Consider the following 17999-nt stretch of genomic DNA (forward strand, 5'->3'; position numbering starts at 1 on the left):
TCAACTCACTCGGCTAAACCATCCAAATCAGTTCATCCCATGATTTTTTTCTATTTTTTTAGTAGCCACTCCATTTTTCCTTCTTCGAATTCTTCGTATACATACATGCATCAACAATTTTGGGATTGCCTTTCACAAGGGGAAGGGGAAAAAATAATAAAAACAGATTGAATTATCATTACAAAATTAAACAGAATTCTTTCTCAAAGAAGTCGCTTGTCAAAAAAGAAAAAGAAATTTATCCCTTAAATGATTACAACTGCTTTGTCAAAGATCTCAACACAGAAACTATCTTGATAATAATAGTCTATTTAATAGCATACGGCTCCACGATATCAAGCTTCAATATAAACAATGATTTTTATTTGACAGAATTAATCCTAGCTAGTGAGTTAAAGAGTGCAAACTATTTTTAAGTGAAAACAAATCCTAAGACACCATGTAACCCTAGACGCACGTAGACACTTTAAACTAACATAATTAAACACGAAAGATGAGAGACTGTACGAGAATAGCCTTCTAATTGGCTCCTGAACTACTGCGCCACAAGACGGGTTGCAATTGGAATGTATCCATCTTGAGAAAAATCAATAAGGGGCATAATACCTGGAAGAATTTTCCGCACCATACCGACCTAACCTAGAGCAAGAAATATTTTTTGCCAATGCCGCCTTGTAAACTCTTCCACCACAATCAAAATTATTGTAAAGTGGCCTGCATCCATTCGAGAGCTTAAAATTCTTGGTGTGACAAAGATTGGGTCTATTGTAACTTACCTGGTGCCCTTGAAACCTGCATGATGTCGGTAACATCATTGGGTTTGGAGAAAGCCCTAGCTGCATGACTTTATTATTTACAAGACGAGATTTACCCAAGTATTTTTCTTGGTAATAAACTGTCGAAAGCCTCGGCGATTTGAGATTGGGACAGGAAGTTAACGTGGGCTGTGATTTGATTGAGGGCTTGTCTTGGTACTGCCCAGAAATTGAGAATTTTAATGTTCTGTTGAAGAGAGTTACGAGGCCAGAAAAAAGTTTAACAGCATATTCAGCTGCTTCTTCTGTTACATATTCTGCAAAGGCAAAACCTCTCAGCTTATCAGTTTCTTTATGCCGAGGAATATTCAAGTTCACCACTGGCCCTGCTTGAATGAGGATATCATACAGTACCCTTTCCTTCACCCTTTCGTCTAGATTTCCTATGTAAACAGTGCATCTACAGTCGTCAGCCATCCTCCAAAGGAAAAAAAAAACTGCTGATTCTTGGGAGATTTGAGAAATTGAACCCTAAGGGGGAGTGTTAAGAATTTAATCTTGAGATGAACTATGAAAATTTTGGAAACCTGTAGTCAAGCGTGGATAAAGAGGGTCAAATTTATACTATTTGTCGATGATAGCGTCGGAAAGAAAGACTTCTTGTTCGATATGAATGCTGAGAGGAAAAATGTCACCGACTTTAAATCCTTTTCAGTTTGGGATCTAAAATCATGTTGGTTGCGCTGCATGGATTTGATGGCATGCTTCCTTTTAACGGGTTATATTTCCTTTTTTTCCGCCCCCCATTCTTCAATGAGTTATATTTCTTCTTATAGAACGTTTTTTTCGATGTCACATAGTATCACTTCTTTCAAGGGGTTGTTTTCTCTTGTGATGGTGATCAATCTCTTGATGTTTAATTGGCACCTTCCTCACAAAAGAGTGTTAAATATTTTTTTCATACATACAAGGGACGTAAATCTGGAAGAAATTTATGTGTCAATACTTTGCTCCACTTTCAAAGCCACTTTTTTTGGGCTAAAATTGTTATCAAACATGTTATTTAAGGGTATGCTAGTGTAATTTACAGTGTTAGAGGGTATTTATCTAAAATTCTCAGAAACCTTGAAGGAGGTTTCTGAAATTATCCCTTTCATTGATAACAACCACCTCATTGACCATTTTTTTTTTTAATTTAATATCCTTCCCACCCCTCCTTTATTGACAACTTTAGCATGAGGAATTTGTGGCAATCTTCACAGATCTTATTCACAATTCAGTGATTCACAACCTCAACATGGTTTTCTTAGAGTGTTGTTAATGCATTAAGCGAATATGTCTTGGACTGAAAATTAATATTCCTAATTGACTGAAAGAAATACTCCTAATTGACTTGAGGTATAAATCAGGGATCAAAGCATTTGCCAGTTACAACCATGCCTCACGACAGAACTCATATTTTCTATAGACCTATCACAAAAGCTGTAATTTTTGAAGTTAGAGAACTCTTATCCATTATTTTGCCTTTATTCACCACCTTTTTTAATGTCAGTCATTATTTTATCAAGTTATATAGTATGTGTGTAACTTTCAAGGTTATCGTCTCTGTCATGCTATTATAATTCATTTTTCTATAATAAACATTGTTATGTTCAAATTATATCATTACATATACCATTTACAAAATCCGTATTCAGAAATAAACAACAAATTTTGCCTATTAAAACTTCTATTGGATTGCAGGGCAATGTAGTACAATACTATTTCCTAAAATTTTCCCTTTCTTCCTTGCTCGACATAGTTTTCTTGGTTTCTGATTAGTGATTTCATACAAACCCATATACAGTATCCATCAATTGATGGTACGCTCGTAGAACAAAAGTTGAAGGGTTTGTGTTGCGAGTATCTGTATGTAATTTAGGTGTTAAATTTTTAGAAAAATAAATTTAATTAGAGAAAATATGAATGCGAAGACGCAATTTAGATGTGTTAATGCGCATAAACACCCATCAGAAAAATTCAAAGTTTAATAAGGAATTGGTGTTAAACATACATTATATATGATCTTATAAACTCAGAAGCCATTTTGTTTAAATTCTATAATCACTATCCCTATGGATATGATAAATTAGAGAATGGCAATAAATTTAATAAAAATCCATGGAGAGTATGGCAACTTTACAGTAATAAGTTTTAGTAATATATATTCACTGAGTGTTTAACAAATAAAATCATCCTTTTTAATAGCTAATTATGAAACTCGAATTCTATGTATGAATATGATTGACATTGAAATACATTTATTTTTTGTTTTTGAAACCACCTTAGAGTCCTGAGGCTCAAGGAAAGAGCAAGAAAAGGGGCGGAAGGTTGAATCATATAGTTATTAAACCCCGATTCAGCCCGGTCCGACGGTTGAATCGGTCAAACTGATGGATCGGTCATGAAATTGAGCTAGTTTAATAATTGAGTCGGAGTTGCAGATTACTTGTTTTGAATCGTATGACTTGGTTGGTCGAATTGGTGACCTGCTAAACTCGGCAAGTTTTGAAAATTTTTCTGCAATTACCTTTTTATCCAATTTTTTTAATTTAACCAATCACACCAACATGGACATTGTTGTGTTTTTGACAATTAGATGAGAAAAATTGAAAAGGGATTTGAGAATTACGGTTTTTCCTTTGTTTGACATTTAGATTTATCATTTAGATTTGTGTATAATATCAATATGAATTCATAAATAAGGAACACATATGGATATGACTTGTGTGTATGAATTATAAAATATGAATAAGTTAAGACTTGTTGACATTTAAAATTTTTTGTACTTATATTATAATTTATATGTTTATTTAATTATATTATATACTTTTTTATTATATAGTGTGATCCGATGATTCAATTAATGATCCGTCAGTTAAACCACTGACCCGTTAATCCGATCCTCTTGCCGGGTTGGTTTTAATAACTATGGGTTAAATTATATTGGTTAAAAGAATCCCCTATGAGGCAATCTGAAACGCGAAACAAGCCATAAGCGCGCCACATGATTCTAGAGTGGAGGCGCCAATTCAAACGGTCATATCATAGAAAATAAAAATACATCTCAAATACCACTACTAATCAGCTCAGTTCATAGCTCGACAAAACTCATATCTTAAAGCTTTTAGCCTCTCGTTTAAGTCTCAAAAACCTATCAGATTTGCGCGCAAATACACAGGCACAAGGATATATGAATTTGACAAAGCTAAATGCTATTAAACCAACTTTTCAGGGACAAACCTCTTCAAATATAACCTTAAATACATCGATCTTAGATGCCCTTTTGCGCAAATGTTTCAATCTAAGTCAATTCAACCAGATTCTTTCACAGATGATCTCAACTGGGTTTTTCAGAGATACATATGCAGCAAGCAGAATTGTCAAGTTTTCTACTGATTCTTCATTTGTTCATATCGATTATTCTCACAGAATCTTTAGTCACATAGAGAACTCAAATGGGTTCATTTGGAATACCATGATAAGAGCCTACATTCAAAGAAATAAGCCCAAAGAGGCAATCTTTTTGTATAGATTAATGTTGAAAAATAATTTGATTGTAGATAATTATACTTATCCTTTAATGGTCCAAGCTTGTGCATTCAGGTTAGTAGAATTTGAGGGAAGAGAGTTTCATGATCATGTGATTAAAATGGGTTTTGATAGTGATGTTTATGTGCAGAATACTTTGGTTAATATGTATGCAGTGTGTGGGAACGTGAGGGATGCAAGGAAGTTGTTTGATGAAAGTCCTGTAACAGACTTGGTTTCGTGGAATTCGATCTTGGCTGGGTATGTTAAGATAGGGAATGTTGAGGAAGCTAAGATGATATATGATCAAATGCCTAAAAGGAATACAATTGCGTCTAATTCAATGATTGTGCTGTTGGGTAGGTGTGGTAGGGTGAGTGAGGCTCTTCAACTGTTTAGGGAAATTGATGAGAAAGATTTGGTCTCCTGGACAGCTTTGATATCATGTTATGAGCAAAATGGCCTGTATGAAGAGGCTCTGAAGTTGTTTGGCGAGATGTGTTCTAATGGGCCTGCTCCTGATGAAGTTGTGATGGTGAGTGTGCTCTCTGCTTGTTCACATCTGTATGTTGTTAAAACAGGGGAATTGGCACATGGTCTGGTTATAAGAATTGGTTTTGAATCTTATGTAAATCTCCAAAATGCTTTGATTCACATGTACTCTTCTTGTGGAGATCTAGTGGCCGCGGAAAAGTTGTTTGATACTGGTCGATTTCTGGATCAGTTTTCTTGGAACTCCATGCTTTCTGGCTATTTGAGATGCGGCAGAGTGGAAAAAGCTAGAGCTTTATTTGAGTATATGCCTGAAAAGGATGCTGTTTCATGGAGTGCAATGATCTCTGGGTATGTCCAGCTTGGTCAATTTTCAAAGACTTTAGAATTGTTTCAAGAGATGCTGATGAAGGATGTCAGGCCTGACGAAACAACTCTGGTTAGTGTGATTTCAGCTTGCACCCATGTGGCTGCCCTTGACCAAGGGAAATGGTTACATGCTTATATAAGAAAAAATGGACTAGATATAAATATCATTCTCGGCACCACCCTTATTGACATGTACATGAAATGTGGATGTGTGGAAAATGCAGTGGAAGTCTTTACCGGCATGAAAGATAAGGGGGTTTCCACTTGGAATGCTCTAATTCTTGGCTTAGCAATGAATGGTCAGGTGGAAAGATCCCTTGAGATCTTTGAACAGATGAAAATAAGTGAAGTAGTACCTAATGAGATAACATTTGTGGCAGTTCTTGGGGCTTGTCGACACATGGGCCTAGTAGATCTCGGGCGTGGTTACTTTGAGTCGATGACCAAGATATACAATGTTGAACCTAATATTAAACACTACGGCTGCATGGTTGATCTTCTTGGACGTGCGGGCCTTCTGAAAGAAGCTGAGAAGCTCATTCATAGTATGCCTGTGGTGCCAGATGTTGCAACTTGGGGTGCCTTGCTTGGAGCTTGTAAAAAATACGGAGACAATGAAATGGGAGAAAGGGTGGGGAGGAAGCTTATTGAGCTTCAGCCTGATCATGATGGCTTCCATGTATTATTGTCCAACATATATGCTTCGAAAGGTGATTGGAATGATGTCATGGAGATCAGAGGGACAATGATGCAGCAAGGTGTTGTTAAAGTGCCTGGTTGCAGTATGATTGAAGCCAATGGTGTTGTTCATGAATTCCTGGCGGGTGACGAATCACACCCTCAAATGAAAGAGATTGAGATAATGTTAGATAAAATGGCTAAGAGACTGAAAATATTAGGTTATGCACCTGGTGTCAATGAGGTTTTCTTTGACATTGATGAGGAGGAGAAGGAAACTACTTTGTTTAGACACAGTGAGAAGCTTGCTATTGCCTTTGGACTTATTGCAATTAGATCACCAACACCAATAAGGATAATGAAAAACTTGCGAATCTGTAGTGATTGTCATGAGGCTGCAAAGCTAATTTCTACAGCTTTTAATCGTGAAATTGCGGTGAGGGATCGACATCGTTTTCACCACTTCAGAGATGGTTCTTGTTCTTGCATGGACTATTGGTAGTAACATATGCCAGGATGCAGAGAATCAGTTAAAGAGAGTAGGCTCGAAATGTTATGTATAAGTTACTGAATGGCTTGGTCTTCCCTGCTCCTGAGAATATGCCAGCATTAACATAATCATTTGTGGGTTTACCATCACAAGTGAAACTAGAACGAGTGGGTTGTAAATTATACCGAGCATATGCTTTGAACGTGCCTTGGATCTTCTGTTCCTTGTCCTCATAAGATCGGCTCGTTGGGCCTTGGCAAAGATGGAAAGGCATGTATTTTTTAATTTCGCTGCCCTACACTAGTTCCGTTTTCTTTTGTCTTCACCCTCTGTGAGGGCTTTCCCATCAGTGTCATTATTTTGTATTTAGCTTGTGCAGGTTGCCATTGAGCCACTATGACTTCCATGGAGCTTGTTGAAGAACATTTTGGTCAGACTCTTTGCAGTAGGTATGGAAGTCCAAAATTTCTTGTTTTTTTCAGTTGCTAATTTTGTCATCAGTCAGCAAAAATTAGGTTGACTGAAAAGTCTTCTGATTTCTTGGATTACTTATGATTGCATAACGCCGAGAGAGATAGATCTAACAGAATGAACATCTGTAGACTAAATGTCCTGTGTTAAAGTGGTGCTTCTAGCTACATGAATTACTTGTCTCTGAAATTATGAGATTATAGAGCAAAACAGTTGATAATATTGATTCTTTGATATTAAAAAACATCCATATTTTACCAAATCATATTGTAGTTGTATCTGATTATCATTGCTTATGGCTATCTAGGCTGGTTTGAAAGATGAACGATCTTGAATTCTGTAACAGACTGCATTCATCCTGACACTTGTTTCAAATCCAAACGTAGGAAACTATCCCTACAGGCTACACAGCATTATCATAACCAGAAAATTCCTGCAGATGCAGCATTCAGCGAAGCACAGGCATTGAATCATTTGCAAATCCTCTAGCAAGAAAAGTGACAGAATTAGCATGCTTGTTCTTTTTCAAATTGCATCAGCTAGCTCAATCTCTTCGTTAATAGCTAATGTTGTAGGAATGAATGTTTGAAGTGTCCTATATGGTTTTAGCCCCTCCCACTCACCAACAGAAATTCGAGAATGATCAGAGGGCAATATAAAATCCCAGACTAGCAATTGCAAGTCTCGCAGGCTGTTTTGCTCAATTTGGACGTTTGGTTTTTCCTCTTTTATTTTGGTAAACGACAGCATTTCAATTAAGAAAAAAAAAATAAAGCAGTTTAACAAGGATTAATTACTGTCTTCCTAGAAAAAGCAACACCCCTCAAATCATCCAAAAGTAGGGGTATAAAGTCAGGGCATAAATGATACAAAATAAAAGATTCCAGTAGACTTCCACCCAGCTCATTAGCCAAAGCGTTTGTGCAGCGGCTGGCTTCTCTATAGTAATGCCTCAATGAGACCTGAAGGAATTGTCCCACGCGTATTCTGCAATAAGTTAGAATAGGAGAGAATTCATGAGTTTCAGTATCAGTATTTGATAACATATTGACAATAAGTATGGAATCCAGTTCAATTTCCAATTTGGAAATATTATGTTGAATGGTCAGAAAGTCTCATTCCCTGTTAAATCTATGCATACACAAAGTTTCATTCCCTGTTAAAAGTAAATTTATTGAATCAGAAATTTGAGCTTTTTCTTTTCTGATAAGCACTTGTGCAAGCCGCTGTGCTCTCAAACTAGAAACAGCTATCCAAAAGAGAGAAATCCAAGAACAATACAACCTTTTATCTCTAAATATAAACCAGCGTACAGATGAATAATTCAATGTGATTATTGTCAATTTTTTATGTGAAGATCATACAAACGGGCATCTGGGGTAGAACAATGATCGATCCATCTAAGATTATGTTGTGTTTCTTAGAATTTTGCAGGGAGTGGTAGGAAACATCTCCCTTTTCAATTAATCCTTGTGAGAACTTCCAGAATCCTGCTGATATATTTAATCTCCCGTGAAGATGGAGCTTCTTTTGTAAAGCTTTTAGCAACTCTCGTCTGTCAATCGGTAGAAAACTGACGGTTCCATCTGTTGGCCATTCGAATATCTTGAGGAGTAGGGAAAATGTTGTTTGCCTGTAATGCTCGTCAGATCACAACTGATCCCTGCTGATAAGTTATTTCCCTTCAACATTAAGGCTTTCTCTTAGCTATGCCCTTACTATTTCATGCCTCATCAAAGGATTTTTGTCACGGTTACATCACGATCCTCCATGGCTTTTCCAAATTGCAACCATCACGTCCCATCTTCTAAATCATGTAGAAAATAATCTAATTCAGGAAAGTATCCAGCATCCTTCATATGCTGTAGCAGCTTTTCTAGAACCCTGTAAACCCATTCCATATGAGAACCCACCTTATCTCCAGCAACAAAACAATAAATTTCATTCTGCAGTTCAACCCAGCTTCTCCCTGTCTCTTTCTTGTTCCCCAGTCTTCTCATTAATTTCCTAGCTGCTGCAAACTCTCTCCAGTTTCCATCAGCAGCACAGAGGTTTGATAACGTGATGTAAGTCCCTGCAATACCTGGCCGCAGTTCCAACACTCTACTTACTGCTAATTTTCCCAATTCTGGACGTTTATGCATTTTACAAGCTCCAAGAAATACAGCCCAAACAGTTTCATCAGGCAGAAAAGGCATACTTTTGATTAGCTCATAAGCCTCCTCAACCCTCCCTGCACGTCCTAGCAAATCTACCACACAACCATAAGTCTCCTGCTCTGGCTTGATATTGTAGTCATGAACCATTGATGTAAAGTACCTTAAACCTTCTTCTACTAGACCAGCATGGCTACAAGCACCCACAACTGCCATAAAAACAATCCGATCAGGCATAATCCCAGACTTCACCATCTCATCAAACAAATCAACAGCTTCCTTTCCATAACCATGGCTGCCGTATCCTATCATCATAGAGGTCCAAGAAACAAGATTTTTAGAAGGCATCCGATCAAAAGTTTTACGAGAATCCATGATGTTGCCACACTTTGCATACATATCTATCAGAGCATTATCCAGTTCTAAGTTTCCTTCAAGGCCTCTTTTAACAATTAATCCATGAACCTGTTCTCCAAAGCTCAAGACTGCCAAATTAGCTACAGCAGCCAAAATGCTGGTAAATGTGAAGCAGTTGGGACTAATACCTTCTAATTCCATTCGGGAGTATATTTTGAGTGACTTGTTAGGATAAGACTTCTCATATCCAGCAATTAAAGTATTCCATGTTATCAAATCTTTCTCAGTCATTACATGGAAACAGACATCTGCCTCGCCTAAACTACCACATCTACAGTACATGTCCATGATGGCATTCATTACAGGTGTATTGGATTCGAACCCATTCTTGACCACTATCGCATGGATTTGCTTGCTGTGCATATATGAGCCGATTGAGGTACAAGCCCTAGCTGCAATTGAAATGCAATACGGATTCAGCTCCTCTCCTGCCTGTCCACCAAAAAGACACAAAAGAAGGTGACAACTTAGACTTGCTGCGTAACAATTGACAAAAAAAAAAGATTTAAACATTATTTGCAGATCATGACTTACACTACAATTTATCCCTCAACTGCATCTGTTAGGCGGAATCCCCCAAAAAATAAATAATAATAATAACAACAACAACCACCACCAACACCGAGCAAACAAACAAATAAAACAAAAAAAAAAACTAATTCAACTTCTTTCCAGAGCTTGAGGCATATAATCTAGAAGAGTAGGCTCATGATCATCTATCACATTCCGTTATTGTAATAGCATGTTTATGTTGCTGTTCGTGGATAGCAAAAGATTCAGAGAAAATACGATACTTTGATATAAAATGATACGCACAGTTTGATCATCTTCTGATTTCTTATATGCCCACTTAATTTGTATAACTTGATCATCTTCTGATTTCTTATTTGTCCACTCTATTGAGTCAAATATAGGGAACACATCCTTGACAACATTCTAACTTAATGTATACTGATCGTTTTATAGACCACCCACTAAGATTCTAGCCATCTTATTTAGATTTTTGTTACATTCAGTGATGACAAGTGTACACCCCCTCCTTCCCATTTTAGTCTGAAATTCTTTCTTATGAAGAAAGAGACCATACAAAATTGGGATGTAGAGAGTGCATACCAGTAGCATTTGCCTAAAAACTTGAAGTGCACCATAACCATCATCCTGATGAGTGTATCCAGCAATCAATGTTGTCCATGACACAGCATTCTTTGCGCCAATTTCCCCAAACAACATGCTTGCCGCATCCATATTCCCACAACAAGTTGCATACAAGTCCAGAAGTACATTATCCACGTAAATGCATCCAGGCATGGCATATTTGATGGCCAAACCATGAACCAAAGAGCCACACAACTGCGATTTCATGCCTTTACAAGCCTTCAGCGTGCTAGAAAACGTATACTCATTAGGTACCACGCCTCTACAGTCCCTCATCAGGGCACAAAACAAACTCCATGCACGCTTGTGAAAGCTACAGGAATTATAACCGGAAATCATGGCCGTCCATGCAACTACATCTTTCCTCGGCATTTCATCGAACAATATCTGTGCTTCTTGTATTTGGCCATTTTCAAAGTACGATTTGATGATGTTGGTAGCCAGATATGAAGGGGGTTTCGGTAAAAATGGCTGGCTCAAATCGGTTGCTTCGGTTTGTAGCCAATGAAGCGAGTTCCTGATTGTCTGAGGGATTTGATGGTTGAAAATGGTGGACACCCGTTTTCTTGCACTCATCCGTAATGCATTATTGTACGTAACTTTTACACTATCATATGGTGTAGAAGAAGTTGGACTTCTTCGCCAACTTCTTCTGGAACAGGACTGAGAAATGCAGCAGTTCGCAATAAATATTCTGTTCAAACAAAAGAAACGCCGCCAAGGACAAAAATTTGATTCTATTTCCACCTTTCCCTATCTACCACCGCCCTCATTCGGATGGCACATTGGGATATCAAAACTGAGCAAGATTTTGCTTTCGCTGGTCTCCCAAGTCCTAATAACAGGTCTCCCTAGAGTTGGAGCTTACGCCCATACGGCAGAATAGAATTGGAGGGTTACTATATAACGCTAGCAGATGACACTAGACGAGAGAATCATTGACGAGAACTCAAAGTTAACATATTGGTGCCATATGGTAATTCCCATCACAGTTCCTTTTATGTTTTATCCGTAAACAGCAATAGCTGAATCTCAGAAAACGAAAAGCAAAGGCACTAGTTACAGCACTAATAGTACAACTGCAAATCTGCAACACATCAAATTGCAGCAGCAATAAATTTACAAGCATAATCTACTACATCCCAAGTGACTGTAATACTGAAAAGTTTAGGCAGAAAGGGAAAAAACGAGGGAAAACTACAAGTAAATCTCTCCGCCCACGGCAGAGATATCATTACAAACATGACATTCTTGCTACATAACATTCATATGGACAGTCAAAGGTGGCTCTCAACAAAGCCACCTATTTGTAGTTTTGTACTTCCTAAGCCGATCTACTATAACTATTAATCGGACTACAAATGAATTATTACAATTTTACAATGATCTTAGAGCGAATCTAGTTGTGTTAACTGTTAAATCTTTGAGCTTAAAAGTGCCCTTTGCTTGCTATAACCTACAATCTAGTAACTGTACAGGCAAAAGCTGTTTCACCTTCAGCTAATCTCCTTACACAAGAATCTGGGACTTGGCAGCGCCTCGGGAGCACTTCTTACGCCCGGATTTGCTAAGAGCGCAAACACAAATTTCAAGAAGGTCGTAGTCTTCTTCCCAGAATAACAGAGAAGCCATCTCAGGATTTTCCAAAAGCATTTTAGATGTTAAGTATCCAGCTATTGTCCATGTCTGGTACAGTCGGGCTTGCTTTCCAACAAATTTCCCATACCTAGTATCGTAGTATTCAGGCCAGCGATCTGCCGGAAGCCTTGTTTCTGCTAAATCAACTGCCTTCTTGGCCAGATCCATCCTCCCCATCTTCATGCACGCCAGTGTGAACTAAAAGAACAAAAAACGGAGAAAAATATTTTAGCATATTCCCTAATATATGTAACTTCTTTGTTTAAACATATTTACTTCTTGAATCTGTTCCCAAATAAAAATAAAGAATAAAAAAAGGTCATCCTCCTCCAATAAGTTGATCTTCAACTACCAGTGATACGGATCACATGCAATTTGTTATTTGCCCCAAAACAGAAACTATATTACCACAGCTTAATAAAATAACTACCTGCCACAGAAGCGTAGGCCATGATCCACCATTGTGATAAGACCAAGGTCTGCAAACATCAATATCATCAAAGTCAAAATGTAATCACCTCAATATAGAACCCTAGGTTTAGCTAAAAACTGATAGTACAAGAGATGGAAGAAAACTCACGTATTCTTTGGGTCACTACCAGTGATTATACGCCACTCTTCAGACTCCAGAGCAGGGTAACATATCTTTAGAGGCATGAGACCCACAAGGTCATCCCACTTAGCTTCAATCAAATTCAAAATAGCCTCATTCTGTTTCGGAGTACCCAAAGACGAAACAATGGACCAGAGATTTCCAAGTGTAAAGAATCTGAAGTCCATATGAGCTGGCTGTAGATTACCAATAAGATAACCACCTTTCTCAGGAATCCAATCCATTAACCAATGAGGTATTTGTTCAGGATAGATATTAAACTTATTTGTGGCTTCTGTAGAGTATTCCTCAGTCTTGTATCTGTAAATTTCGTTTATCTTCTTCATATCAACCCAATAATATTCTCTAATATGAAATGATAATGCACTGAGTCTATTATTAATGGCCCTTATTAGATTCTTTGATCCGTCATCTACCCGAAGCATCTCACGAGAGCAACGAAGAGCAGAGTAAAACAAGGCCTGAAGCATAAGAAATGGTTATGAATTCCATCAGCTCTGGAAGTAGTTAAATATGACAAAAACTCAATAAAAGTACTCGTAATGAGTGTTAAAATACAGGCAGAAAATATCGTACAAATCACTTTGTAGATAATTTGAAGTAAATATTTCTATTCCAAACAGCCAGAGAAGTAAAAATTTGAAAACTTAAACAGATAATATACCACGTCACAAACATCATTATTACTTTTTTCCCTTTTTGGTGAACAGAAGGGATGGACAGAGTCTATGATGGTAATTGTGGGATGCAACAGCAATATGATTCCACTTTATCAACTACTCAATGAAAGCAAAAGAGTGTGTAGATTGTTTGAGAGATCGCAGTAATAGTAGACACTTTAGTGGTAAACAGAAGTCAAAAAGTTTCTGCAGAGGCTCTTGTTTTTCCAAACAAATCCAAATGCTATTATCAACAATTAATCAAAACATTTAACTCGTAACCTGACCATCTAACCAGTTCCCAACACGGAATATTTACTAGTACACAGGAGAGGCAAAGAACTCATGTTCATTAATAGTTCTTCCAAATGGAAAAAGCACTGCAGTGTCCTCAACCCTTCCATATGAGATGCTTATGGTATAGGTAGAATAGATACGAGAGGCATTGGGAACATGAACTTACCTGAATTTCCAATGGATGGCCATGAATACCCATCCTTCGATCAATCATACAGGAGCCATCAGTGACTAGCAATGATGGAAACATGTCAAACCCATCAGACAAACACAAGTTCAGAATCAGTTTTATGCCTGTCTGAACATCCACTCTTTCCTGTAATGCATAGTCACCAGTGATCTTTCCATAAGCCCTCAGTAAAATAATCCACCACAATCCTATCAAGAAATCCGAAAGCACAAAAACATTTCAGTATCAATTTGATACTGTAACTCAAAACACCAAGAAATTCCAAAGTCTCTAGCCAAAGTGCCACCCCCTCCACTCACAAGAAAGGAGGAACCCTTAAAAACTAAATTCTTTTAAATGAGACGAAAAAATACACCGACTCAAGAAAGATAGTGTAGAAGGCCATATTTCAATTCAGAGATGACACAAGGTAAATTAGTTGCAGCAATTACCACTGAAAACACACTAACCAGAGTCAACAGGAGCAACACGGCCAATAGCTGACTCCCCAAAATCTGGGTCTAAAACTTCTTCAAACTTGTTCTCATCAAGAGGGACAGTTCTTACTTTAAAACTCGCTGGCATCAACCCCTGCCCTGGACTATAACAGTCGACTGTTTTCTCCCAACTCTGCAGTAAACAAGGCAATGTAAGGGAAATTGAACAAGAAGAAATAGCACATCTAGCAGAAATAGTCCTCCATACATGCCCCATCAAGAACATGTATGTTTTTCTAGCCAATAAATTATATTTGTCATATCAAAAGCAGCAATAACATTTTGTGCAGCGGCAGCACCAACATCCATTATGTAATGAGAAAAAATCTACCAACAAGATATCCAGAAAAAAGGATTCCCATACACATGTTTAGCAAAATAAGTACAAAGAAATTCTGAAAACTATGAAACACCACCAAAATTTTTGTGAGTCCCTGATCAATGCCAACTATCTTAGTCTCTCTTCACATTGCCCATCTAATTATCTCATAGTCACTGTACTTTACACCACTAGTCACATTGAAACAGTAAGTTACAAAAAGAAAGAAAACAAAACATGTATGTTGCAGCTCGGTCTCTAGCATCGAGAATAATTCAAGCATTAACACACAATTGTACAACAAGTACAATATACAAAAGCAGGTAACTCATTCTAATTGCTAATGGTCATGCACTCTAAGACAATTAAAAAGCTTAAAATCAATGATCATCTAAAATGAACAGATTTGTTCTTACACTGGTATAATTCTGGTTTGTTTGCTATTTTATGTACATTAAGACATAAATTTCATTCGATATTTAATCCCCAACATATGCAAAAGAAGAATTGCGTTCTAGAAAGAAACCAAACAAAGCAATACTTCAAGGAACATCCCTTTTCTCAATAAAAAAAGAACCAAATTACATAGGCAACAAAATAAGCACACATTCAATTAAGATTGAACAATTATAATAAACCAACAACGTCAAAAGCAATAAACAATCACCTGCAATTGCAGAGTATGGAGAAGAAAATTCCTGACAATTTCCGAATCTCCCTTGAGTAAAAATGCAAGGGCAGATGGAACAAAATCCCTTATAAACACCTGATCATAATTGAGTGGCAACTTGTCATTTGGATCATTGGCAGCCAGAGTCCCAACAGGGCTGCCACAATACGATACCACTGCATTCTCTAACAACCTCCAAGCCTCTTTGTCCACCTCAGACTGCTCTCTGCCTACATTTTTCACCGCCTCAACAGAACTCAAACCATCAGAACTCTTATCATCTAAACTATCCTCGCCAACCTTGACATTAGGCTCCTCATTGCTAACAATATTTTCATCCAAATCAATCTTTTCCACCACCAAAGGCTTCACATTTAGCCCACCTTGAACATAAATCCTCTCGAAATTCTTATCATTAACGCGGGTTTCAACTGAAGTTGAATAATTCCTAACAGATGCAACCCTGGCAATCACATATATCCCCCTGTGTGATAATTTGCCACAAAGGCAAGAACCTGAGAATATCCTTGATTGACCCCGGGTGGAACTTGGGGCAAAAAATGGTTGCTGGTTCTCTTTCAAAATGCTCTGAAGATTCACGATTCGAGTTTTAGGGGCTGTATGAAGACTGTGGTTGAATTGAAAAGCTGATGAATTTGGGGCAAAGAATTGGTGAGATTTGGGCAAAGGAATGCCCAGAAAAGGCGAAATCTTTCTTGAGATTAGAACTCTACAACAGGGTTTCATCGTCATAAAGTTGATCGATTTCATTGGTCTGTAAAGGGAATGGTTGATCAGGAACAAATATAAGCATAAAAGTTGTTTGTGCAAAGATTCGAGATCGAATTACAGAAACTTCCTGGGAAGATTGAGGTATGGTACGATGAATTATGCGGAAAATGTTCTTGGGGAATGGGAGATCGAGTTCGTTGACTGGGGCGGTTTTTATAGTTTTATTTCAGGCTGAAAGACGCTTGGCTGCCGTGGCGGATTCTGGTCTTTGTCTTGGCACAAAAGTTTGCCATTTTCAAGCATCCAAAATTTTGAACCACGCCAAATTAAATTTTTTTTTAAAAAAAAAAGCATTTTAATTGTATTCTATTTTCTTTATTTTTTTTTTTGGAAATTTTGATTTCATCTTTTTGGCTTTTGGAAAATAGCTTTTACCTTCTCTTTTTTATAAAATAAAATAGTATACTAATTATTTGAGATCTTTCATTTATTTTGGATTTTTATTTTTATTTTTCTTTGAGTGGGAGCACTTTTGTTGGCATAGGGTAGAGGGCTTGTGGCTACCGAGCATTGGAATTTCTTTTTTGAAGCCTCCACCTTTTGCTCTTCTATATCAATGTTGAGTGCACCATTATGTGTGAAGTTTCAGGTTGGGGAAAGATCAGCCCCAAAAAGCTAGTAGATTTCAAGGATTCTCCATTAGTAGCAATTTTCAGATTTTTTGTAAAAAAATATTTTTACTTTTTTCGTGAACACATTTTTCAACTACTTTTTTTATCTTACACACGTTAAATCATTACAGTACATTTTTCTACAAAAACTTAAAAAAAAAATAAGCAATCCAAACGGGTCAAGCCAAAACATGGCATACAACTTGGGAAAAAGTGATCTTCATCACTATTCCAGCGTCCTTGTCATACATTTGCAATATGTTGAGTCATTCCTGAAAATATTTTTATTTGTTATTTTTTACTATACACGTTTTTTGCAAGGATGATGTTTGACAGTTGACAAGTCTTTGGACAAATATTGCAAAAAAAATTGGTCTCAAATAAGAAATATTTTGCAACAAATTAATTGTGAGTAGGTCAAGTGTTAAGAATAAGAAAAAATCACATGTTTCAAAAAGGAATGCAAGAATTGCTCTTACCGTTAGTTATCCTGCCTTGCACTTCTTCTCTTCTTTTTTCAAGGCCTCCCTACCTTCTCCCTACTTCTTCCCCTCTTTTTAAAGATCTCCCTTTATACATTTCATTTTATTTTGGTTTTATAATAAATTCTCTTCTAAAATTTTTAAGTTAGAGTTTTGTATTTCTCCAAAAGATTCCTAGTGAAAATTTTCTGCTCTTCCAGAGGTTCCTATGGAGATTTTTGTGATTTTTTTAAAATTTTGTTGTTAGATCTGAATATTCAAATCTGAAATTTTGTTAGATTTTGGATCTATTTCGATAGATAGCATTATGATCATCGGAAGTTAAAACTGTTTATTAGTAAATGTTACGATTGTAACATGCATGGAAGGAGCTGTAATGATTTATCAATTTTGAAATTTATCTGTAAATCTATAAAAACATGTTTATTTTGCCATTATAATAGTGATATAAATCAAATCGTGTTCGATAATTTTCGAGAAATCCATTAATGAAATCTGATTTCTATATATATATATATTTTTTTAAAAGGCAGGTTAGCCACCCTGCACTTTTTCCGGTCCCCCCCTATCATTGCGCAGTCGTGCTTACCATTGTGACAACGTTGTGACGACTGACGAGTCTAGTGGATCAGAAGAAGGTTACGTGTAATTATCAAAAAGGAAGAAGAAGGAGGTTACGACTAGGTTTGCAAACGAATC

At 37.0% G+C, this 17999-nt stretch overlaps 4 protein-coding genes across 5 annotated transcripts; 1 reads left to right on the forward strand and 3 right to left on the reverse strand.

The window, feature by feature from the left end:
• Positions 1-587: 587 nt before the first annotated feature.
• Positions 588-1232, reverse strand: LOC113724645 (uncharacterized). The gene has a single exon (XM_027247529.1). The coding sequence runs from the start codon at positions 1230-1232 to the stop codon at positions 588-590; it is 645 nt and encodes a 214-aa protein (XP_027103330.1).
• Positions 1233-3782: 2550 nt separating this feature from the next.
• Positions 3783-7529, forward strand: LOC113727821 (pentatricopeptide repeat-containing protein At3g62890-like). Of its 2 annotated transcripts, none has more exons than XM_072076370.1 (3): positions 3783-6624; positions 6734-6803; positions 7133-7529. In XM_072076370.1, the coding sequence occupies exon 1, from the start codon at positions 3988-3990 to the stop codon at positions 6364-6366; it is 2379 nt and encodes a 792-aa protein (XP_071932471.1). In that variant the 5' UTR covers positions 3783-3987; the 3' UTR covers positions 6367-6624; positions 6734-6803; positions 7133-7529. The 2 variants fall into 2 exon arrangements, with proteins under 2 accessions (XP_071932471.1, XP_027107983.1); XM_027252182.2 differs by having other exon boundaries at positions 7212-7529.
• A 443-nt stretch (positions 7530-7972) lies between these two features.
• LOC113727823 (putative pentatricopeptide repeat-containing protein At1g56570) lies at positions 7973-11610 on the reverse strand. The gene is made up of 2 exons (XM_027252184.2): positions 10512-11610; positions 7973-9830 (listed from the first exon to the last, which is right to left on the reverse strand). The coding sequence occupies exons 1-2, from the start codon at positions 11127-11129 to the stop codon at positions 8619-8621; spliced, it is 1830 nt and encodes a 609-aa protein (XP_027107985.1). The 5' UTR covers positions 11130-11610; the 3' UTR covers positions 7973-8618.
• Positions 11611-11751: 141 nt separating this feature from the next.
• LOC113727822 (alkaline/neutral invertase A, mitochondrial) lies at positions 11752-16425 on the reverse strand. Its single transcript, XM_027252183.2, has 6 exons — positions 15413-16425; positions 14400-14559; positions 13927-14138; positions 12772-13265; positions 12622-12670; positions 11752-12389 (listed from the first exon to the last, which is right to left on the reverse strand). The coding sequence occupies exons 1-6, from the start codon at positions 16184-16186 to the stop codon at positions 12063-12065; spliced, it is 2016 nt and encodes a 671-aa protein (XP_027107984.1). The 5' UTR covers positions 16187-16425; the 3' UTR covers positions 11752-12062.
• Positions 16426-17999: the final 1574 nt, after the last annotated feature.

This window comes from Coffea arabica, chromosome 2c (assembly GCF_036785885.1).
Source record: "Coffea arabica cultivar ET-39 chromosome 2c, Coffea Arabica ET-39 HiFi, whole genome shotgun sequence".
NCBI lineage: Eukaryota > Viridiplantae > Streptophyta > Magnoliopsida > Gentianales > Rubiaceae > Coffea > Coffea arabica.